The sequence below is a fragment of the Camponotus floridanus genome, unplaced genomic scaffold (genome assembly GCF_003227725.1).
Source record: "Camponotus floridanus strain SB8 unplaced genomic scaffold, Cflo_v7.5 scaffold19, whole genome shotgun sequence".
NCBI classification, from domain to species: domain Eukaryota; kingdom Metazoa; phylum Arthropoda; class Insecta; order Hymenoptera; family Formicidae; genus Camponotus; species Camponotus floridanus.
The window spans coordinates 1,568,531-1,593,433 of NW_020229314.1; the positions used below are offsets into that span (position 1 = coordinate 1,568,531).

General features: G+C 33.5%; 2 protein-coding genes across 8 annotated transcripts in view; both read left to right on the forward strand.

Annotated features, from left to right (window-relative positions):
* Window positions 1-22,294, forward strand: part of LOC105248199 (trafficking kinesin-binding protein milt) — a 41,532-nt gene extending 19,238 nt beyond the window's left edge. For 3 of the 7 annotated variants that reach the window (XM_011252843.3, XM_011252844.3, XM_011252845.3), the window contains exons 4-9: window positions 18,280-18,356; window positions 18,800-19,175; window positions 19,414-19,649; window positions 19,861-20,054; window positions 20,218-20,460; window positions 20,549-22,293. In XM_011252843.3, the coding sequence (XP_011251145.1) occupies window positions 18,280-18,356; window positions 18,800-19,175; window positions 19,414-19,649; window positions 19,861-20,054; window positions 20,218-20,460; window positions 20,549-22,019 (2,597 nt within the window). In that variant the 3' untranslated portion in view covers window positions 22,020-22,293. Of the gene's footprint in view, window positions 1-685; window positions 1,866-18,279; window positions 18,357-18,799; window positions 19,176-19,413; window positions 19,650-19,860; window positions 20,055-20,217; window positions 20,461-20,548 lie in introns of all 7 variants that reach the window. The other 4 variants (XM_011252840.3, XM_011252841.3, XM_011252842.3 and 1 more) reach the window with 3 other exon arrangements.
* On the forward strand, window positions 3,135-4,568 carry LOC105248200 (selenide, water dikinase-like). The gene is made up of 2 exons (XM_011252848.3): window positions 3,135-3,851; window positions 4,180-4,568. The coding sequence occupies exons 1-2, from the start codon at window positions 3,216-3,218 to the stop codon at window positions 4,555-4,557; spliced, it is 1,014 nt and encodes a 337-aa protein (XP_011251150.1). The 5' UTR covers window positions 3,135-3,215; the 3' UTR covers window positions 4,558-4,568.
* Window positions 22,295-24,903: the final 2,609 nt, after the last annotated feature.

The window sequence follows — 24,903 nt, forward strand, 5'->3', positions numbered from 1 at the left end:
GATTGTCAAAGAGATTTTTTTTTGGAACATGCATTGCGTTATTGCGTTGTTATCCGTTTTCTGGCGTCTTGAACCTCGAAACGTTGTGAAATGAATACTGATCGGTGACTCACGATCGATTTCGATGCTCCGTTTTGATAAACTTTGCTTCTTCCTACCTTTGCCACCATGTCGAGAGAACCTTTCTTTTTCACCTACTTACGTTATTTGATGCGCTTATTTTAGATTATCGTTCAATAGCACCGCAAACTGTACATTCGAATGTACAGCGTGACATAAACAATGTTTAATATACGAAATTCTCGATTTTGTTATATAATTACAATTAGATAATTGTTTTATAAAAATTTTTAATCCAGGAATGGGTAAAATTTAACCGTCTAACTCTTTCACGTAAATCAAAATAGCGGTTCATTCCTTCGCAGCCAATTTCCAAGCGACTCATGCTTGTAAACGACGATTTGCTCGTATTGCTTATCAGACCTTGAATTTCTAATCTGTGCTAAAATTATTTGTGGCTCGAATCAAGCGTTCTCAGTTTTATCGTACTAGAAATTTTAATCATTAAATATGTGACGTAAAATTTTGCGAAAAAATATTTTATTATAAAAAATATTATACGTTTTTTAAAAAGAGAATTCTTCTGAAATGACAAAATGTATATATTTCTTTTTTTTCTTTTTAGTTTTTTTTATCATGAAAATTGGAATTCCTGAATTGACTTTCCTCTTAATCTCCGGAAATGCTTGACATTCTAATAATAGATCATTGCATCATTTCCTGATTCGCGATCGAGTCAAGCAACTACCGTCCATCAGCGATAAAAGTGTAAAAAGTGCAACGACATGGACTAGTTTAATGAGGAAAATGCAACGTGACGTACATGTACAGGTTTATATGTGTATGGACTTCAAAGACTGGATAAATCTATATGTGCTATAGCAAAATTATGTTGACTTCTTGTTTTTTCCAATAAGAGACTAGTATACATGTGAAATGTTTGCAGAAAAATACGATAATAATCGAACAAGCGTAAGATAAAAGAATGTATCATCGTACGAGAAGAGACATCGAATTATAAACTTCGATAATCTTATGGAAAAAAATCAAGCTTTGGACAAAAGTGAAATATGTCTTTTTTTAAATTAGAAAACCAGATTCATATAAAAAATTAAAACAATGGATATCTCCGCGTTTTCTTTTGGATATTTACTGATACATTTGATTTGCTGACAACAATACTGGACCAACAGAACAAGATCAAGATAGCGAGAAAACGATTTTCGCAAGACAAAACTTTGAACTTGCTATTCGAAGGAGCTTTTAGTCTCCCAAAATCTCGATCGTTCATGGACAGGATCATGTGAAGGTCATGAACAGCTCGACCCCCCTTCGTGCAAACAGCGACGCATCTCCGAGCCCTCTGCATTCGCCTTTTGATCAGCATGAGGCTACCCCGTCAACCTCGAGAGGGAGAAGTATCGGTTCCATCATCACCCTCGGCGAATCAACCTTCGATAGTCTCGCATTGGACGTTTCCTACGCTGGTCTCGACGTATCCGGAAGTGATCTTGTTGATTCTGGCAGTCAACGAACGCGACTGAAAGATTCCTCGCGAGAGAATGCGTCGGATTCGCCGCAATTTTGGGAAGATATTGGAGTGGTCGACTATCTCGACAGGAAGCTGGGTCGTCCCGACGACAGCACCCCGGAAGAACGCGTCGAGACGCTCCGGGAGATCCTCGCCGAGAGGACGGACATTCACGAAGGCGATGGCAATCTCTCGGATTTCCTCTTCCACGTCGCGCGGACTAAACACGGCAAGATCTACATAAGAGTTATCCGGACCTTGCTGTTGAACAGAGGTAAACACAGATTTAAGTTGCGCCGAATCTCTATCAATTGCGTTCTTGAATGTGCGACGTAGCTCATCTTTTGTCAAAGGGTTATTGCGTATTTGAATCTGTTTTTATATACAACGAATATTTAGTAATTATCTTGTATAATAGCATTTTACAGCCAATTTATTAAGCATACAGCATTCAAGGAAAGATTGATAACAATATTATTTTTTTTATATTCCGCTATTTTTGCGGACATTTTCAAATTAAAAATATAACGCTAAACTTAATTAACGAAATGTAATTATCAAACTACATTTTCATAAAAAAATTAAATAACCAACAATACAAGTAATATAACAAAAATATAAATTTAATGAACAATCTTTAGTTTAAAAAAATGATTTCTTTCTCGCTTCTGATATTAAATTATTATTATATAAAAAAAATTAAAAATTAATTACTATTTTCTGTTATTAAAAATCGATAAAAAAATTCTACATATACTTGTATAACGCGTATATGAAATATCGCAATGTTCATCGAAAAATCGGCATTCTTTTATTATTCCTTTCATTTCTTAATCGTGAGTCTGCTGTTTTCCTATACATCGATTCAATACACGTTGCGTAGTTTCGGGAATTTCGCGATTGCATATTAGTGACGGTATCCTCGAGTTCACCCAGTATGTCGGAAATAATTACGCAAACTGTGTCGAAAACGGACGATGATGATAATGATTGTATCATCAGTCTGGAACTCCTTGCCGATCCTTGCGGCAATAATGCGCAGATCCCCTTCGATCCTAAGAGCCATGGACTCTCCGCGGATTTCCAGTTAACGAAATTCAGCGATCCGCGAAGAAAGAGCTTGCAATTGGAGCGACAGGAGAGGCAGTCGCTACTCGACCTTTTTCACGGAAAAGAGGTGATTTTCTCGATGCGGAATAGCATTGGCAGGGAGGGATTTTTGCAATGGAAATAACTGTTGCCAATCTTTATTTAGACATTTTCGTCAATTATAAACTCTTTTACATTTACAAGATTTATGTATCAAAAATTATACATTCTGATAGTTAATATTTTGTAGCTTTAATAGAAGCTTGTTATTCGTCAGAATAATTATGAAAAATATTATTTAAAAAATATTATAATATTATTTAAAATTATAAATTAAATATTATTTAAAAGATATAAAAATATTATTTAAAAAGAGTATTTCCAAGTATTCCCCATTACTCTTGCAGTTACGTGCATTATATCTCTGCTATATTTTTTAAATTACTACTTTAAATTACAAAACGTTGCGGAAACGACTTCGAAAAAAGAATAAATAGTATAATAATAGAAAAAAGAATAAACCGTTTCATTCTCTATGCAAGTTGCACAAACTTCTTGGTACGCGCAGGATGAAAAAACGAATCCTTACGCTGCGACGTGCATTCACGAGAACACTCGCGTGACAAAGTTGAACGAAGCTGGCGGAATGATGCTGGTGGAAACGTTCAACGTTATCCCCGCAGTCGTCGATGACCCATACGTGATGGGCAAGATCGCTTACGCCGTCACCCATGGAGGTATTCACTCGCTGGGTCTCGCCAGATGCTCCAGCAGTAGGATGATCCTGGGCGTTTCCGACATTATGAAGGACGACGAGAGGAAGACGGTGGCGTCCATGGCCATACGCGGTTACGCAGACGCGGCAAAGATGGACATCAAGGATTGTCAGGTCTTCCACAACCCGTGGTGCCTGTTCGGAGGAACCGCCACGGTGGTGTGCCACCCTTACGAGATAGTCCAGCCCGTGGACGCAACCGTTGGTGACGTCATAGTGCTCACCAAGCCACTGGGCACGACGGTGGCACTTACCATATCCGAGTGGATGAAGCAGCCTGAAAAGAGGGGTAGATTAATGTTGACCATCACCGAAGAGAGCGCCGAGAAAGCTCGCTCCCGAGCCATCGACTGTATGATCAGGACTAATCAAATCGCCGCTATGCTCATGCGAAAGGTTTGCCATTTCAAAATTTACTCGGATATTCTTCTCTGATGCGATATATGACATACATTCTAAAGGACTCTCGTTAAATTAATAGACAAAGGATATTAATACCAAAACTCTTCTTTAGAAGTAATAGATTAATCGTTAATAGATTGATAGACTCTTCGATTTTAGGAGAAATCGTGGAAGTGTCATTTAACTACAAATTGACCATTTACTATTAATCAGAGTTTAATATCTTATCGAGCATGTGTCACGCGATTAGTGTTTCATTCATAATTTTGCTTGAAGGCAAACGTCAACAGGTACAACTCATTAATCAATCCTTGAATGTCAGTATAACGCGCACGCCGCCTGCGAGGTAGGATCCTACGGTATCCTGGGTCATGCGAATCTCCTGGCGCGACGACAGACGAGCGACGTCAATTTTATAATCCACAACATGCCGGTGATCGCGCGGATGAACGCGACGTCGAAGATGACCGGGAACGCGTTGCCTCTCCTGCAGGGTGAGATGCCCGAGGTGTCGGGAGGGCTGCTGGTCGTGTTACCCCGGGAACAAGCCGCCGCGTATTGCAAGGCCCTGGAGAAGCTGGAGCGCAGACAAGCGTGGATCGTCGGGATCGTCGAGAGCGGCGATCGCACCGCGCGAGTGATCGAGAGACCGCGGGTGATCGAGGTGCCTGCTAAGGATAACGGTGTCTTCTTATGGTAAACCGCCGAAGGATCGTGAGATATCGCTCGTTAAAAAGAAAACATCTCGGTCGCCGAGATACAATTTTACGCTCTACTCTTTGTGGAATAGAGATATTTTTCCTGAATTATGGGGAATAGATCGAGTTTAATACAGTAATAGAGTAGCTCTACTTAAGGCAGATTATGATAGATGCATTTCACAAGTTGAGTAGATTTAATAAAGTTACGTTGACATATTTATATAAGATATATCTCTTACACTTTTAATGTATCTGGAGTATAATAACGGGTTAGAGGATATTTATAAGACAGATTACTACAAAATGCATTTTCACACACTGACAAATTGATCTAATAAAGTTACGTTGGCATGTTTATATAAGATTGTCTTGCACTTTTAATATAATAATGGGTTGGAGGATATTTAATAGAATTTCATTTCTCGAGACATGAGGAAGTGAGAAGTAATCTCCATATTTATTCGCGACAACAAAAATATAATTAACGCTAAGTAAGGCTTCGCAAACTTGTCGGAGATTGAATTTATCGAAATTGCAAGAATCTGAATCCTGCTATATACACTTTACAGTTATTTTCATCTCGCGAGTGCGTTAAATCGCGATGAAATGCGACCGTTCGTATCACGTGCGTCTAATAGAGACATGTAATTAACAATAATTTGCGGTTAACGAAGCATTAACATCTTCTTATGCATCGTCCTTCCGGTTCGCGGGTCATGTGAAATCCGTGAACTCGTCTCGTATATTTAAGCGCGTCTATCTTTTTATCTCTTCCCACAATTACTACTTTACATGGCACTTTGCACGCGTATTATATAGCGCGAGTTCCTTGACGCCTGCCGCTCTTGATTACAATGTTATCATTTTACGCTCGATAATTTTACATCGATTTATCTTATTTTTCCGCTCTAGGATGCCTATCTCTTTAAAATAACTTTATCTCATTTTTCTTGATTAATCACATCTTTCACCAATATAAATGATAGAGATTAAATTGATTTAATTTTATCGATTCCTTAAATTATAACTTAATAATACTGAACAAACTCTCTCTCTCTCTTTCTTTCTTTCTCTTCCTCTGTTTCTTTTTTTCTACTTTTTGATTATATAAAAATAGCAGTTTGCAAACAAATTTATTTGTTTTTTTCGATAAACTGAAAGAATTTGACTACAATGTTATCATTTTACACTCGATAATTTTACATCGATTTATTTATCTTATTTTTCCGCTAGGATATCTATCTCTTTAAAATAACTTTATCTCATTTTTTTTCATTAATCGCATCTTTCACCAATATAAAATTTTAATAGAGATTAAATTGATTTATTTGTATCGATTCTTAAAATCATAACTTAATAGTACTGAACAAACTCTCTCTCTTTTTCTCTCTTTCTTTCTACTTTTTGATTACATAAAAATAGCAGTTTGCAAACGAATTTTTTTTTTTTTTTTTTTTCGATAAAAATAATCTGAAAGAGTTATTTTTGACGACAAAGTTAATAAATCCGAGAAACACAATATTCGTGTGCCATTTCTCATCTCTCTGAGATATAGACGGGAACTTGTTTTTTTTTTTTTTTTTTCATCTTTTCGTCGGCGGAACCAGAACGTGCGACCTCGCGTTAACCTCGAATTGTCAGCAGTCGTATTTTTTTTTTCCTTTTTTAAAACTGGCGATGAAGTATAACGTCGCGCACGAAATATTCGACACGCTCGAGAAATCGATCGGATCTGCGCGACTTGCGGGCGAAAAGACCGAGTCGAGACTGTGAAAATTTGATTTTCATGGTGTATTATCCCGCTGATGGGCGAGGAAGATGATGTCGAAGAGGAGGAGGAGCGTTTCTCTTCGCGCTACTTCCAGCACCCCGTTTCGTTTATTCCGCGTCCTCCGCAACAGGATGCAATTTTGCAAAAATATAGCGCACGATATCGCGCATAATAGCAGCATTATCGATCTCCAACAGCCACAAGATATAATGTTGTATAATGTTGCGCTAACATGTAACACGATCCCGTTTCCCGAGATGCGATTTGATATTCACCCGTGAAATATTCGCAACGGCTGTCAAAATATAATGCAATATTGCAGAAGCTAGCGAAGAGAATTCGGACTATCGGCTACTTTTACATGGCCATCTTGATTTTTATTATATCGTTCGCGTCAATATACCGTGAGTCTGTTAAGTCTGTTCGCTTATTCGTGGAAAGGTCAAAATATCAATGTCGCTTTCAAATGCAGATTCCCTTTAATATCACCGGTCATGATGGCTTCGTTTTCCCTTTCGTTGCGTCATTCGGGCTCAAACCACAGAAAGAGATGATAATATCGCATTAATATGATGTTCACTCAATTTCCAATGCAGGCTTAGTTGCCAAACATTTTCCACGTTTTAATCTCAATTATATTTATATCAGATAACTTACATATATCATATACATAATATATTAATTATATATATATATATATTTTTTTTTTATTATCATTATATTATTTTTATTATGTAATTATATAATACAATAAAATATATATAATATATATTTTAAAATCACAGGCGCGTGTGTTCCATAAAATCAAAAATCGAAAATAGCAATGAATATTCGCACTGATTCCGCAAATTGTACATTTTCTTAAAATATCTATATCTTTTCTTATATATTATTATATATATTTTTAATCACATTTATATTATTATATATATTTTTATATATTATATATATTTTAAAATCACAGACGCGTGCGTTCCATAAAATAGTTGCATTAAATTAAAAAGAAATAGCAATTAATGCTCGCCCTGATTCCGCGAATTTTCTTAAAATATTTTTAGAATACTAAATAATTAAAAGAAATTAAAAAAAGAATTGTATACACGCACGTGCATACGCTTTCACGCGCCTAAAGGCCTACGTGCATACTTTAGATTAATTAAAGCTCGAAGCGCGCCGCGCGCCAAGGTCGAGGGGTGCAAACCTTCGAGGGTTCGGATTTTTTTTCTCTATAGTTGGCGGGGTTGCGCGCGCGCGTCCCCCGTCGTTCCCATTCCGCGTTCCGCGTCTCGTTCCACCTTTCGTCCCGTTCCACCCGTCCGGCCGCTCCTATTCCGTCCGCGGCGGCACGGACGCTTTAACATGGCGCATTGATCCTGGTCGCGTGACGTTTCCGCTCGTCGTTCCGCGATCTCGGCGCGAATCGCCGCGAATCTCGCTCGCTCCCGGCCAGATTGGCTCTCTTTCTTCACCTAGGACTCCGCGAATCTGTGCGGAACGCAAGACGAAATCCGTGATTCGCGATGCACTCGCGTCTCGCCGACGTCGCCGAGTCACGCATGCTGAGGTGAAGTCTATCGTAACGTGACGTCACGCTCGTCCGCTGCCGGCTTCGCCTCTATCCGGCGGAATAACGCGTTGAATGGTAAATATATTACTACACAAGGCTGCACGTACTACCTACATCGCCGGCACAAACGTCCATTAATCGTTCCGCGACAGCTCGATCACGATTGGCTGCGTCGAGGGCGAGAAATAACGTCGCGACCCCGACTAGACGTTTGATATCGTGCCTCTTTCTCTCTCTCTCCCTTTCTTACATCACTCCGTTTCTTTCTCTCTCCTTCTCTGTCTTTAGTTAGCGTCGCGACCGCGTGATTATTACGATGCATTTTGCGTCGTTTAACACTTTTTGCTCGATACCTTTTCTTGGCGAAAATTTATGAGGACAGAAACAATTTAGCGAAAAATATGCTTCTGCATATTTTCTCATGAATTACACATTTTCATTCACATTACATTTGCACGTATTTTTAATCATTCATAGATATTAGTAATTAAAATAAATGTGAATGAGTTTTATTCATATTAATTTATTTTTTTATTCAATGTTATTTCGAAATTTATTGTTTTATATTTTTGCGATATTATAAAGAGTGAAAATTGTAAATTAATGTATATGACTCAGTTTTACGCGTAGTCCAACAGTTTATGCAAAACATCCAAAATTTCAATAATGTAACTCTCGGGTTTACGTAACATTCCGATAAGACGGATTCAAATTAACGTCTTATGAGTGTGTTAAACGTTTGTTTCACTTTTTGCGCACGATATTCAAGGTCGCTGATAGCATAATATCGAGTTCAATCATATGGTATATGAAGCATTTTAATTATCGATCTTATTTATGTTTGAATTTATTGGAAAATAATATTCGCACATTTACAAACAAAGTTGCTTTGCCAAGTAAAATAAAATAAAATAATGAAAACCATTGCCCGTGTGAAAAAATAAAAAGAACATAAAAGTCTCTTTAACACAACTTGCAATATTTAATGTGTTGCTGTTTCAACTATTTTAATTTTAATATTTTTTTAGCTAATTCCTATAAACTAATATATTATTTTTATGCAAAAGATAGAAATACATTTTTATTTTTATTTTTTTTCCATGTAAAAAGTGTTTCGGTGTCTTACTGTGAAACAAGCGCAAATACGGTAAATAGTTGCACACGAAAATTACACATCACTGTCTTGAGCATGGCAAGCCACAGAAATGGGACATAAAACACAATGAATGGCATTGATAACAGAAACGCAGGTTTCGTAATTCAATTATTTTACAATAGGTACCTTGCATTCGTGTCGTACAAGCAGGAAACTCAAAATGATACTCATTATACGATAATCACCGAGAATTCTAGGATTGTGGGTCTTTAATTTTTTTTAAATCTTAAAAGCGTACGTGCGATAGAATATATCGAGAAAAATTACAATAATATTATAAAAATTATAATGTATAATGTTTTTGAAAATTAAAAAACATAAGATGAGACAAAATTAATAAATTCTTAAAAATATATATCAAACATGTTACATGATATATGATGTATCAAGAGAAACATATTTCATACAAAATTACTTCTGTTGATTCTATTATATAATACTACTTGTTCGCATTTTTTAAGTTCCGCAAGGTTTTGTAGATTCTCTTATCTGCAGATTCTTATGCAAGCGCGGTAAGAAAATCAATAATCACCTGCTGATCCTTACCTTAAGTTGCTATACTAGCGCAATGTTACACAACTAATTTTTTATATGAGCTCAAAATGTTGACACATTATCTCGAATATTATATATCCTGTTTATTATTTTTTGTTTAATATTCGTTTTCTGAAAAATTAGACGTAAAAAAAAACATTTAAAACTCATTCATGGATAGTTGATATGAATGAAATAAAAATTAATATTGCGTAATTATTCATATTTATGTATATATTATAATTATATTGAGTGCTTTCCATTTAGCGACACAAATCGACACAAACATTCTATCTTTGTCATTCACTGATGTTGAAAAAGGACAGAATGACAATGTCGATTTGTATCATTAAATGGAAAGCACCCATTATGTGCTATTAAAATATCATTTCTATATTAATTGAAATATGTAATTAATAATTTACAATAATTTCTCTCGAAAGCTTTCTAATGTCAATTACAAACAAGATTAGAAACAAAATATTCAATAAATGTAAAGCTATTGGATTAAAATTGTGATACATCAAATTTTTGATAGTGTACTAAATTGATAAAGCATTGGAAAATGATGAAAAAATTTAAATGACAAAAATTTAAAATCTCCAAAAATGTAGTCATAATGCTATTCATTGTGTCGTGAATGAATTTAAATATTTCAAAGTGATTGTGAGAAAGAAAGTCAATGGAGATTAAAATCATTACGTTGCATAATTTACGCAGGAACGATATGAAAGGGAAAGCACAATGGGAAATGGTAACAAAAGCCGCTTATCGATCGACCGTAATTAGCGATCAAAAGTTACGGATGACAGAGACATTAATTCGAATTCCGTCATGCGGAATGTGTCATGATTTTGAAATGATTTCGATTGCTTTGATTACTAATGAAAATGCACAACCGAAACAAACATTCTTTTCTATTTTTTAATTATTTCTATTATTCAATTATTTCTATTTTAATCATACACATTTTTCCTAAGTTAAAATTTAATACAGTCTCCATTTCTCGAGATTACACATATACACGATACAATACTTCATAGCAAAAAAGCTAATTTATTTATACGTAATAAATCGCCGTCCGAACGGATGTAGACGTGGCCCATTAGACGACAATCGCTTCGTTATCGCGCCAATCGATCGTTTTCTCCCATTTCCCGAGCGAATTGCTACGTAATCGCGAGAGCGTGTCGGCATGAAAGACTATTTACGGCAGCTCTTGGTCCCGGAACCGGTCCACGGACCACGCGTATACCCTGGAGGAGGACACCGCGGCCCGTGAAGAGAGCTCGCCGACGCCGGACGTCGTGGAGCCGGGGGAGACCGGCCGCGTGCACGACGATCCGCAGGAGGATGATCCGTACGAGTACGACGACGACATCAGGCTGCCAACGACCTCCGGCGAGCGTCGCGACGTCGATTCCGATGACGACGACGAGCGTCTGTCTCTGTTCGAGGCGGCGAATTACCTCGTCTCGACTTCCTCGGTGCCGACCACGCGAGTCGGTGCACCCTGTTGGACGTGCAAGAGTTGCGCCGTCGAGGGCTTGCCGTTGTTCCTCCTCGGCTCGCCGACGGAGGCGTCCCGCACGTGCACCTCCTGTCAGTAAATCCGCCTTGTTACTCTAATCGATGTGTCGTTCACGTCCGCACTGCGTCTGGATCGTAGCGTTAATAAGGATTGATTTTTCCGGTGACTCAATCATTAAATCGTCTCTTGTTATGTCACGATTTTAAAATCGATACTGCACAGAAAAAAAAGAAGTGTCAAATCAAAACTTATGTACTTAAACTAACGCGTTCATTGTTTCGTATATACGCAACAATTTATAATCTTCTCTTAGAAGAATTTAATAATTTTAAATTTCAACAATGATCGCATTTATCGTCTTATTTTAATATTGTAATTGTCACCTCAAGAATATATAATTATTTAATTCTACTTTAAGAAAATTATAATCTTTGATTTAAAAATGTTATTTTCTATCCAACATTGTTTCTTCTCCTTTTCCAAGACGATTAAATCTTAAATCATGAGAGTATATTTTTCTCGATTGAACTATATAAAATGGCTTCATTCAAGTAAGCAATTATTCAAGCAATTATATTTTTCTTAAATTAACGCGATATAATCTCATTTCAAGATTTCCATGTTAAATGTAAAATAAGAATGTCCTTTTTTTCTGTGTAGCATTTTGAATGCGCACAGAAAAAAATGAACATTCTTATTTTGAAAATATATTTAATTTTAAGATGGAAATCTTGAAATAAGATTTTATTGCGTTAATTTAAACAAAATTTAATTATTTAAATAATTGCTTGCTTGAATGAAGCCATTTTATATAGTTCAATCAAGAAAAATATATTCTTATGATTTAAGATTTAATTTTCTTGAGTGGAAAGGAAACAATGTTAAACAGAAAACATTTTTAAATCAAAGATTATAATATTTTAAAGTAGAATTAAATAATTATATATTCTTGAGATGACAATTACAATATTGAAATAAGACTATAATATTGTTGAAATTTAAAATTATTAAATCCTTCTAAGAAGATTATAGATTGTTGCGTATATACGAAACAATGAATGCGTTAATTTAAGTATACAAATATTGATTTGAAATTTATTTTTTTTTCTGTCCGAGATTCGAATTATTATGACAATTAATCACGTAACATATACTTTGATATAAAGTTACTTTTTAGTTTATATTTGTTCGTGGTTCTATCCATTCTTTTTTTATCAATTTTTACAATTTTTTACACATTTAATTAAAAAATAAAATATCATCTCTCGTCGTTTTTGAATATTATAAATGCTTGATGCGCATATAAAAAGATTATAAAAGATTATAAACGTAGATATTATTTATATGGAGATAAAACACGATAGTCTAATAAACTTATACTATAGAGTTGAAAATTGACAGATGTTTCTTCGATCAATCTTTTATGTTTATTGACGGACATACGTCGCAAAATTATATAACTACTTTCTCTTGACATTATAAATGGATGATACTTTGTATTCTAATCATTCTGATTGTTGCGCGATGATTATGAGATATCCTTTTGTAATATTTAATAATCCAAATCCTCCTCTTTTCATACACACTTGCATGTCAGTCTACATCATATTATGTCTACACACATATACCTGCATATCATTTCTACATACATACATACACATATACACTCAATTAGTTAGTTAGTTTCTTTATTTTTCAGCTTTTGTGCCAAGAAGGGACTTGGTTACAAAATTTCTATTCATTCATCCGTCCATACCTTTTACATCTAAAACGCTAATTCTTATACATTTCTATATTCTAGCTTTATACCTTTTACATTTTCTTTTTACATATATATTTCGCTTATATTTATAACTTATTATTTCCTTTTTTACTATATGTTTATTTCTTTCCTCGTATTACCTTTATCTATCTTTTATTTTCTACTTCCATTTCTTTCCTATCTTATATTCTTTCCTACCCTCTTTTTTTTATACACACATACATTCATAATTATGAGATATATTTTTGTAATATGTAATAATTCAAATATTTTGAGATTTTTTGTAATATTTAATAATTGCTCCTTTTTCATTTTCTCACACATATGCACATTACTTTATACACATACATGTGTGTGTGTGTGTGTGTACATTCGCAAAATATTTAGCGAGTCAATATTTATCCGACGCAGTGTGGACGTTTCTAAGTGACATCGTCGTCATCTGTCTCTCGACGTTCCACTTATTTTTATAATCTAAACTTCATCGCACCGTTTTCCGTGCTGCTTTGAATTTTATTTTCGCCTGATCACTCGCTTTTGAAAATATCCGACACCGAGATTTCGAAATTATATAGCTTATATACACTAGGCTATAAATTATATATAATATAATATAATCGTATCTTTATTTATTATATATAATTATACACAATAAATAAAGAGCAATGCATATACCTTAGATAAGGTACATTAGACATTGATCATAAAGGAACGATAAAATTGTCTCGATAAAATTAGATAAGATTTAATCCATCTAGACGTGCAATCTTTCTTGCGAATATTGTAACGCAGTTAGTTTTTATTACAAGTGCAAGCTGCTTTTTATTATCACATCGTATGGAGTTATTTTATGATTAGCTATGTGCACGTACCACTAAGTTTGCTTGAAAATATGCTTTTGTAGAAAAATTTACTTTAAAATTAGAATATTATTATTCTTATATTAAAATTTACTTTAAAATTAAAATATTATTCTTATATTAAAATTTACTTTTAAAATTAGGATATTATTACGAAGACATTTTTACTAACATATATATTCTAAAAGATCTGTTGGCGTGTATATTGTCAAGTCAGAAAAATTTATAGTTTTCTATTAGCTTAATATATTGTGTTTTTCCCCGAAATTTTGCAAATGTTTAATAATAAACTCTTCGGGAAATGATGAATTTTGTCTTTATATCCGAAAACGAATTAACGCATATAGGACGCTACTTGAGCATCCTCGTGTTTCTTCAGCATCGGGAGGGAGGGAAGAAAAGTTTATCTGCATTCCGATCGTACTAGATCGACAAGTCTGCCGTAGTGAATGAAAAAGAAGCACTTGAGACTGGTTTTAAAGTCCTGTATAGAATAATCATATAGTATCAATATCAATATAATGTGATGTTATAATCTCATGTTCGATATTTTTATTAAGTAACGATAAAATATTTATTGTTATGTAAGAGGAGTAAAGAGAAACTCACGACTAAAACAAATTTTATAATCAAATCTTATTCTTAGTAATATTACTTTTCATTAAAAAGCTGATTAATTCTCTATCTGTATCTTGTTACTGGAACATAATAAATTATCTAAAAAAAGTGACAAACAATTACCTCTTCGAGAGATATTATAGATCAATATAATTTAATCTATAACATGAGTTTCTCAAAAGCCAAACCGCAAAAAATTTACAAAAGAAATTTATAAAAAATAAAATGTTGATCAGTTTAATTTCTAAGAGACTCATTAGCATCCAAAAAAAGTAATAAAATTATAATGAAATAGAGAGAACATATTTATTATTAGATTAGATATTTTCTGTATTAGATTTAGTGAAATTACTAGTTGCGTTCAACTGTATCCGTCATCAAGGATAACAGGAATGCATAAAATCACGTGGCCTTTGAGTTAGCGGTATTTTAACCACATGGTCTATGATTTCTAATCGCATTTGCAGTAAAGTAAATATTAAAAATATCAAAAATGTATTGAGTTGCAAACGCTACACTTTGTTAAGAAGAATATTTGATTTCATAAGTTTTCTCGATCATTTTTTCATAATAAATGAAATGCTTTTTTATCAAAAAAAATATGTACAAAGAGAACATGATCCAATCATTTAATTAAGGAAAAACATAAATATTTAAGGAAAGAAAGTATAATGCATTTTTAAATTATATACAGATGGTGGAACCAGATTTAAAGCATAGAATTTTATTTGAGAAAATATTTTTCTTGATAAATTTTTCTTTAATGAAGCTTTTTATCACAGGCAAGATTTAGAAACTAACATTAAAAGTCCTTATAAATTTTTAAAATTCAACAAATCGAGAAGAAAAGATAGAATTGCAAGTCGACTATTGTTTCTCAGATCGGCCCGAGATATTTTAATTCCTATATTCTTTGCTCGGTAGGGAAATTGTCTTGTCGAGGAATTTGCGGCACTTTCTGAAAACTCACTCATCAATCATCGCGATCAATTGGCTATGAAGGTGTCTGTTAACGTAATTCGTTCGTGAAGACATCTCCGTTATGAAGACGATGACGAAGAATTCATTCGAAATGCAGTGATGGGCATCGAAGCGCGCGTCTCTCGTTAGAACTGAAAGTGGCCCATTATTTTCGTTTAGTCTCGCCTCTTTGATTATACAGTAACTCCAGTCACCCCTTTCAGTAAAGAAATAATCATGAAAATCAATTATATAATGAAGGCAGGCGTAAAGTTTGTACCTCTCGTCGAGATATTACAGCTATCTTAGATTTATTTTTACGTCATTCTCCTCTCTCTCTCTTCCTTACTATTGCATTTAATATTTTATAACAACCTATCACAACTGAGAAAAATTTATATAACATTTTAGAAAATAAAAATATTAATATTATAAACATTTTTTACGAGGTGCGTCCCGCTTTTCTTGTTACATGATTGATTACATGACAAATTATTAATTGGTATAATTTATGATATATCGATTTTAAAAACTAATAATAGTGCTAAATTATCACTTTAAGAAATTAATACATAATAGAACTGAATACACATATGATTAAATATAATTGCAATATATTTCTTTTGACGTTTAACCTGGTGGTTACATTTCAAAACTTTATTGCAAAGTCAATTCTTTTCAGATCTTTTGAAAATAAAATTCTCGTTGCACGACGGAGAGCTTCGAAAGCGAAACGAAAATTGCGTCTGCGCTTCTAAACGACCGGCAAAGTCGATCGATAGGAGGGAAACAAAGGATTCTATTCGACTATCTTATAAGAATGAGAGCATCATTTCCTCCACGCTTTCCTCTTCTTTTCGTTCGCGTGCCGCGTTTTCTCGCTGCTTTCATTATATATCGCATCTCGCGACATAAGACACGCGATGTCGTCTTCTGCTATTTTCTCGCGATTTTCTTCGCAAAGTCCATCTCGCGCGCGGAATCAACGATCAGTTGCTGGGAATGCGCGATGAGCATCCGCTGCCTGTTGCTTTTTTGTGAAAGATTGAGAAGAATAGCGTTAATATTACAATCTTTGTGTTGTGATTTTGAAAAAGATTATTAGCGAAACACGGCAAAAACATCGCGTACCTTAAAATCAGTTTATTTCATTTACATCTTACAGTTCGAATTCTTTTATGTCGGGAATTTAAGATAAGAATAGGAGATAATTTATTTATATATAAGATAAGAATAGGAGATAAACATTTATTTATATAAGATGAGAATAGGAGATAACTACCATGAAAATTGAATTTAGTGAAATCTTTCAAACTTAAAATTTCCATATTTTGAAAATATCATGTTTCCACGTACTTTTGGCGCAATCATATTGCGAGATCACGAGTGTATGAAATATATCGGAATCCTTTAACTTGATGATATCAGGTAATTTATTAAATATTCAATATTATCAGGTAATTTATTAAATGTTATATTAAAGCGCAAAAATATTAATATATTTTAATAAATAAAAGAATATTATGACATCTCTATATATTTCAAACATTTTTTTAAACAAGAAGTACAATGATAAAATACATTTTACTAAATAATATATTTTTTAAAGAAAAGAATTATGATTTATAAAATTATATTAATATAATTATAATAAATTATAATTTTATTATAATTTTTATAATTATAATAAATGATAATAAAATGATAATAAAATTATATTAAATTGTTATTAAAAAACATAATATTAAAATATAAAAATATTAAAACTGGCGAAATAATAACTTAATATTTAGAGGAAATAAGCAAAAACGGATTTAAGCGCATGTAAACGTATTTTTGACGAAAAAATAGTTCTTAATTAAAAATTTTTAGACTAATAAAGTTAAGTTTACTAATTAAGTTAAGTAACTAATAAAGTTACTTTATAAGGTTCATTAACAAGATTAAAATGTATTTCGCTTAAACTAGAATGACAATATATCTGCTTGTACTGATTCTTATTGATAAAAATTAAATGAGTTCAAAGAATACAATGCGTTGCTATTCAAAGCAATGTTTTGTTATTCATAACAGAATCGCTACATTTTCGATATCGGGATTCGGGATACTTACCAATATATGAAATTATAAATAGCAGAAAATCGATTATCGGCAACAAAAGGTAGTGGTATAAGAAGATCTAACGTTATTCTCTCTTTAATTCTCGACTTGTTTCCGGGAGTAAAATCTCAGTTTTTAATACAACAATCTTTTTTCATATCGCAAAACAAAATTCAAATTGATATAATTTTAAGTTCAATTCTTGATACTGTAAGTAAAAAGAAAAATCAACAACTTTTACATATTATCGCATAATAGGCACATTTTATCGCGAATGATGGTCGAAATTTTCCATCCTGAAATTTTAACTAGTTGAAATTACATCCAAATTTCGATTACTATCGTATAACGCATAATCGATACGTAAATAGATACGAAGAATCATTCAACGAAAGAAATATGATATCATATTCATCAAATGTGCGTGCCATAAAAATCGTAGAAGACCATTGTATCGCACACAATGCTATTTTATACGTTACTTAGGCGACATTATGAGGGGATAGGAAATTTTAATATTAAAAATTAAATATAAACGATATATTTATATAACAAACCTTTAAAATATATTATAAAAATGACATATTAGAAATGTATATAAGAAAAATACAATTTTATGATGAATAACATGTGTATTTATAATAAAATATAAAACACATTTTAGACTGTGATATTTTTCGCGAAAATAAAAGAAAATACACAGGTATAAAATGAAGTCTATCCAGTGTTGCGCTTACACGTTGTTTTTACAGAAATTAAATGTAATGATCCAGCCTCTCTGCTATATTTCTTCATTAAAGTGCTATGACATCCTTTAGATCTCATTTAAGTTTAATAATAAAATATTATTCGACTGTTACAGTCTTATGCAGCAACCGGGTGAGCCAAATGACCAAGACCTATAATGACATAGAGGCAGTTACAAGGCTTCTAGAGGAGGTAAGTTTGATCGAGGGATACAAAAGCTAAACTAGTGGAAACTAAGCTCCGCGACGTATATAATATCGTATCGTTAAAGTTTTACGAGTTATAATGTCCACATCTAAAAAAAAATTAATGAGACGTCTGTAGCAAATCGATAAGTATAAAGAATGTATCAAGCTGATAAGTATAAAGAATGTGTCAAGCTATTAAAATTTATATTTAAAATTTAATTCTGTTATACTTATACATTACATTTAAAAAAAGAAAACTATTTTAAATCTTGCTATTTTACAAATAATTATTAAAATTTTTTAAGTAAAATTTTTATTAAGACAATAATAAAAATACACTGTGTTATGGAAGAAAAAAGCTAAGTAATAATTCGACTAAATTAATAATAATTGTATACAAGAAATCTCAAGTTAGAATAATGACGAAAGATTTTTTTTTGTTGACAGAAAGAAAAAGACTTGGAACTGACAGCACGTATCGGCAAGGAATTGCTAGCACACAATCAGAAACTCGAGAGTACAGTGAATGCGTTAGAAGCTGAACTCAAAGAAGCTAACGAGAAAATCACTCAGTTGAATCATGAGGTATTGAAGAAGACCGAGCTGATACAGATACTAACGAATGATGTGGATGAATCTAGTTCGGAGGCCGGGACTCCCACCGGTCTCCGTGGAATTAATTTGGAGATGCTGCAGAGGAAGGTTGGCTCTCTGGAAGAAGAAAATAAGCAGTTACGCAACGAATTCGCCAAACTGGTGCATGATACCGACAATTCCGAGAAAAAGGAGGCACGCCTTGTAGAAGACATTGCAGCGCAATTAAGTATATATCCTTATTTTTATACAAACCATTATTTGTTTGTTGAAAATTTTTTGCGTTTGATATTAAATAAAGCGTGAATCAATCTTTTTGACACAAAATTAAACTTTAATAGACAATATAAAATTATATATAAAATTTTATAAATATCGAGGAGTACATTCAAAAACTGAAAATAATTTTATGATTTATATTTTTGAGATGATATGTTTTTATGATTTAATATGTTTTTGAATAATAGCAAGTGCCAATATGGAGTTAGATGGCATAGCGGAGGAACTTGGTCGCCAAAAGGAGGAGAATCGATTGCAGCACGAGCAAATAGTCAGTCTCACTGCAAAATTAGCTGAGACGGAGCTTAGGCTTGCTCAGCTTACGGCGGAGCACGATGAGGTGGGAACGACTCTAGTCATTACTAGGGATAATCAAAATACACTTGCTAATGAACTAGCCGAATTCAAGGAGCGATACGCGGAGGTACGTTTTTTTCCAAAATTAAACATATAAAACAAGATGAGTATAATGAACTATTCTTTAAAGTTTCATGTGTGAAAAAATCATGAATCATAATATAAGATAATATACGTACACTTAAAATTAATGAAGTAAAATAATCTGAATTATTGTTTCTTGCTTGTATAAACCCACTGAGAACGCTGAAACGTTTCATATTATTTGTGTGCACCAGGTTGTAAACCTTCTGGCTGAAACTCAAGAACAATTACGAAAACAGAGGAAACGCGGAATGCCGACTGTACGCGGTGGATCGCTGTTTCCGTCGATGGGCGCAGCACCTCAACCGGATTCTATCGCTTCGGAATTGGAATCGTCTCTATATTCGGAATTGAGTCTTGATTCTGGAATTAGTACGGGCGACAGGATGTACGATACAAAGTTTTGCTTGATCCTCTATTATCCTTAGAATTAAAATTATAATCATATAAATGATACATGCTCGTATATTCGAATCACAAGAAATCATCAGAAATAATTATTTCAATATTTATTTAATAACGAAATAATTCGTATTACTTTTGTTCTATAGATCAACTTACAAAAAGGTATTCGAAACCGTTCGTACTGCATCCCGAGCGTCGTATGCGGGTATGGATCCGAATCAATTCCCTAGGTTAGGCTCTATGACAACGTCGACGTTATCTAGTAGCTCTGCCGGTCCGCGAATGAGTTGTGGACAAATACGGCCGCAGGCGTCTACATTTCCTAGCTTGGATTCCACCGGTCACAGTGAGAGCGAAGGCTCTTTACTTGCCGAATCGGAAGATTATCCGTATGTATTTATTTTTTGTTTTATTTCTTTACAAAAATAGATTTTATTTTTTTTTATAATCTTGATAAAACCTCCTACGATGTTTCAGGGGACCACAACGAACGGGTGTTCCTGGTGCTCCTGGTGCAGCTGATCTGGAAGCCGCCTTGCGGCGTCTGACGCCGGCTGAGGTATTGGCCAGACGTGCTTGTCTTAGTACAGGCGCAGGTTACAATTTTGATTATGATGGTGGCATGTTACATTCCCCGTCAACCTTCTTGCCATTCGACTGTCGCACTCCCGACAGTATTATGTCGACCGGCAGTAGCGGTAATCTAAGCGGTTTTAGTGGTAACGCTTGGCGTATCCCACAGAAACTGCAGATAGTTAAACCGATGGAAGGTTCTCAAACATTGCATCATTGGTCGCGATTAGCGACGCCGACGCTGGGTGGATTATTGGAGGACAGACCAGGTGTGAAGACCAGAGGTGGTCGCGCTCTCGAGGATCTTGGTCTTGTTACATTTACTTTAAGCGATCTGGAAGAGGACGAGGAATACACAAATCCCGGTAAACCTTTCCAAGATACCGGTTCTGTTTACACATTTACTAACAGCACTGTAATGCATCCGGACGATCATACCACTAGCAGCGTGACACCGAGCATCGTCGGCAGCCGTGTCGCTACTGCACCCAACAGCGGCATGAATTCCGGAATGAGTACTCCTCGCACTCACAGTCGCCGTAATTCAACGTCAACCTTCTCTACCACCCTTGGACTAGCCAAAATGTTGAACGAGAGAGGAATCAAAGCCGTTACGCCTTCGTGCGTAGCTACACCTACTGACGAGCGAAATTTCTCGCCGACTGCCACACCGTGCAATAGCCCGGATGCGAGTCTGTCACCTACGAGATCGTCGTCGCCGCCGCCATCATCGGAAAGCGGTTCTCTGACATTAGGATTGCTCAGCAGCGGCGCAGAATTATTGAGACGTACTTTCAGTTACGAGGTACCAGCAGCGCAGTCTAAGTCTAAGAAAAGAAAGTCAACGATTACGCGCTCCGATAAGAAGGCTCTCACGGGAATACGTCTGGTCGAGAAATTGGAAAGGATCGGAATTGATACGATTATGGCTACCACAGTTAGCTCGTCGATCTCGCCGCTAGCTCTACAAGGTGCTTTATATACACGTCGCTCGACTGGAAGTCCAATGGCACAATTGACTTTCCTCAAAACTTCCATGTCCTCCAGTACCAGCCAAGAGAAGCTAATATCTCCCTCATCTTCAACATCCTCCGCCAGTGATGAGTCTCCGTTGGGCAAACCGCCATTGCCGGGCAAACGGGACAACAGCAAGGAGTTCGAATCTAGCGTGTCCGGTTCCAATTTGGCATTTAACTCAAGAGCAGCGGGTCAATCGCCGGATCGACATCGACGATCAGGTGCTAAAGCGACGAGACCTGATCTGGGACGAGTTAAGCCGCCAGTATCAACGCCCGTTACTAAAGAATCTACCAAACAGTCGGCATTAGGAGCTATAAGCTCGCTTCTTTTTGGTCGTAAGGGCGGCTTACTATGAATATTTTATAGAATCTGTAAAAATGAATTGATTAATTATACCGGATTAATTTTTAACAAAAATTTGCAAAAAAATGTATGTTTTTTTATTACATTTTATTGAATGCGTGATATGCGCCTGTTGTCAGTATTGTTGATCATCTGCATTTTGACTTATTTGCTGATTCGTATAACACAATTTTCTTAAATCCATCATTATAAAGAATGTTAATGATGATGAATGCGATAACTTCAATAATTTTTCATTCAATCAGGTTACTTGTATAATAAACATATCTTTTTTGAAATTTTGTTATAAAAATTAATAAATTAAAAATGCAAATATAAAAAAACGGATTTATTAAGTAGGGAATCTGAAATTATGTCCTAAGTTTGTAAATTAAAAATCTTGTAAATTAGAAGTGAAACACAGATATACAGGGAAAGCTGGACGTTTTGATAATTTGTGATAAATGAATGAAAACGAAATCTATCGAAAAAATAAAAAGAATAAATGGGAAATGCAAACTGTTAGCTCAAAAATGGAGATACTAAAGATTATTTTAACCAATGATTGCGTTATAAAATCTTGGACTGTGTATCTATAGACTGCTAGTTTTGCTTTCATGTACCTTATATTCTAGCAATACAACAAACTAAGAGCTAAAATGTGTATATTATATGTATAATTTACATGTGTATAATTTGTGCGCGTATAAATGATTCGTATAAGATTTGTAAAATTAAAATTTAAAAAAACAGTTTAAAAAAAAGAATGCTATGTACAAAAATTAGTATCAATATTTAAATATTTTTCAATAGGTATTTATTATTTTATTTTTTTGTTTAAAAGTGACAAAAAGTAATGATTATGTTTATTTATATTAGAAAACTATTATTTTATATAAAAAAGTATAATACAATATTTTATAATTAATATATATATATATATATATATATATATATATATACACATTTACATATTTATATATATATACATATAATATTATAAAATTATATTTATATGTAAGATAAAAATCGGCAATATGATGGAAAATCCACAGCTTATAATTAATATAACTTTAATTATTGCATTTATTTATTTTTTCTTTATATTTAATATCTATAATCGAAATAAATATCTAAGTTTTACGCAAATTTTATACATCAAACATCTACTATATTTGGAAATACTTTGCTAAATTTTGCCGTAAATACAATTCTTTTAATATGTGCAGTTTATATTTATACAGTTGAAGGTTGAAAATATATATATTTTTAATGATATATAACGCGAGTTACAAATTAAAGAAACTATATAATGGCAGAATAGATAATAAAATGAATATCATGTATTTAAAATTCGGAGTAATGATTGAGAAGAATATAATTATTATTATGTGAATATAATATAAATAATACACAAAGAAAGAATGCTGAGAATATAAATATGCGTTTTGCTACAACACATTTTATGCAACTTAGCACGAAGTCAATCAAACTGGTGCTTTATTTATTTTTTTTAACGATTATTTAATGTTGTAGTATCATCAATACTATTGTCAGTCTTTGAATGTGGAAGATTGTACATTTAGTATTGATCATCAAATACTGTACATAATTGGAATGTAGTAGAATAAAGGGGTTTCTTTAAATTGCAGTAACTTATTGCAGCTTTTTATTTTTCGTAAGTGGGACTGAATTTTAAGTAAAAAGATTGTAATGTGTATTATAGAAAGGAAGGATATTTAGCTCGATGCAACTTTATAATTGCATTGAAAATAATTGTGTTGCTATCCTACTGTTCGCATTTTCTAGTATTTCCTTATATTGTTCTTTTGGTCATTTGAAAGGCCTAGTCGGAAAAATTATAACAATGTAATAATTATGTGCGTTATTGTAAATAGAGCGATTCTGAAACAAATAAAAACATTATGTTTTACTGCAATTACACATTGTATACTAATATATGAAGAATGCAGTTTCAATGAAAATATGTTTGAACATATTCTGATAATGATTTATTCCCGCAAGTTAGTGTTGCATATTTTAGAGATTCTGAAGAGAAAATTATTGAGCTTATCTTATTCATGAGAGGTGAATTATGAACAAGATGAAAATAGATATACTGCATGAAAGATTTAGAGTGTAGTAAAAATGCATTTAGATAGATTGTAGATTTCTTGCAAAATAGCAGATGTATCATATCTTCATTACAGAGTGTATTACTATGAATCACAGTAATTGCGGTAAAATCAAATAAATGTACGACCATTTAATGATGTGAATAACGAAACATTGCAATACATATAAATTTAAGTCGATTTCCTATGAAAACTGATAAAATCTATAGAAACTACACATTATATGAATGATGTAAAATAAACAAAATACAAAAATAAAAAATTATACCGATTTCATTGAAAGTTTTTACACAATTAAATAATCTGACAACCAAAATAGGTTTTACACTTCAGTTTTCACAGTAAACAGACAATACATGTAATATAAACGCAATGTATTTTAATGAATCGTCAAGTGTAGATTAATTTTCGTGATCATAAAAATTGAAAAATTACGTTGTTTTGAGAATGTCACTCTGGAGAAAACGATTGTTGGAGCTAAGTAAGACGTCAATGTATTGCTATGTAATGATCATGTACATTGATGTCTGTTAGATTTACTATAAATAATGAGGCCTTAGTACCTGTAAAGCTTTTGTTCAATGTCTGATATTTTATTTCAGATTGTGATATCTTTATGTCTGGCATGTACTTGAATTTCATGTACTTATCAAATGATTTGCGTTGATTCGATTATGTTTACGACAGGAAGCCCTTTAATGAAGGTGCTATGTAATCATTTTAGGCAGTAGAGATATGTCGTACCTCCAAATTGAACAATAA

Bases quoted from the DNA above. Each gene is read 5' to 3' on its own strand.
- LOC105248200 (XM_011252848.3), top strand. From the start codon at position 3,216: ATGCAAGTTGCACAAACTTCTTGGTACGCGCAGGATGAAAAAACGAAT. The intron at 3,852-4,179 runs GTTTGCCATTTC...CTTGAATGTCAG, and splicing joins CCGCTATGCTCATGCGAAAG to TATAACGCGCACGCCGCCTG.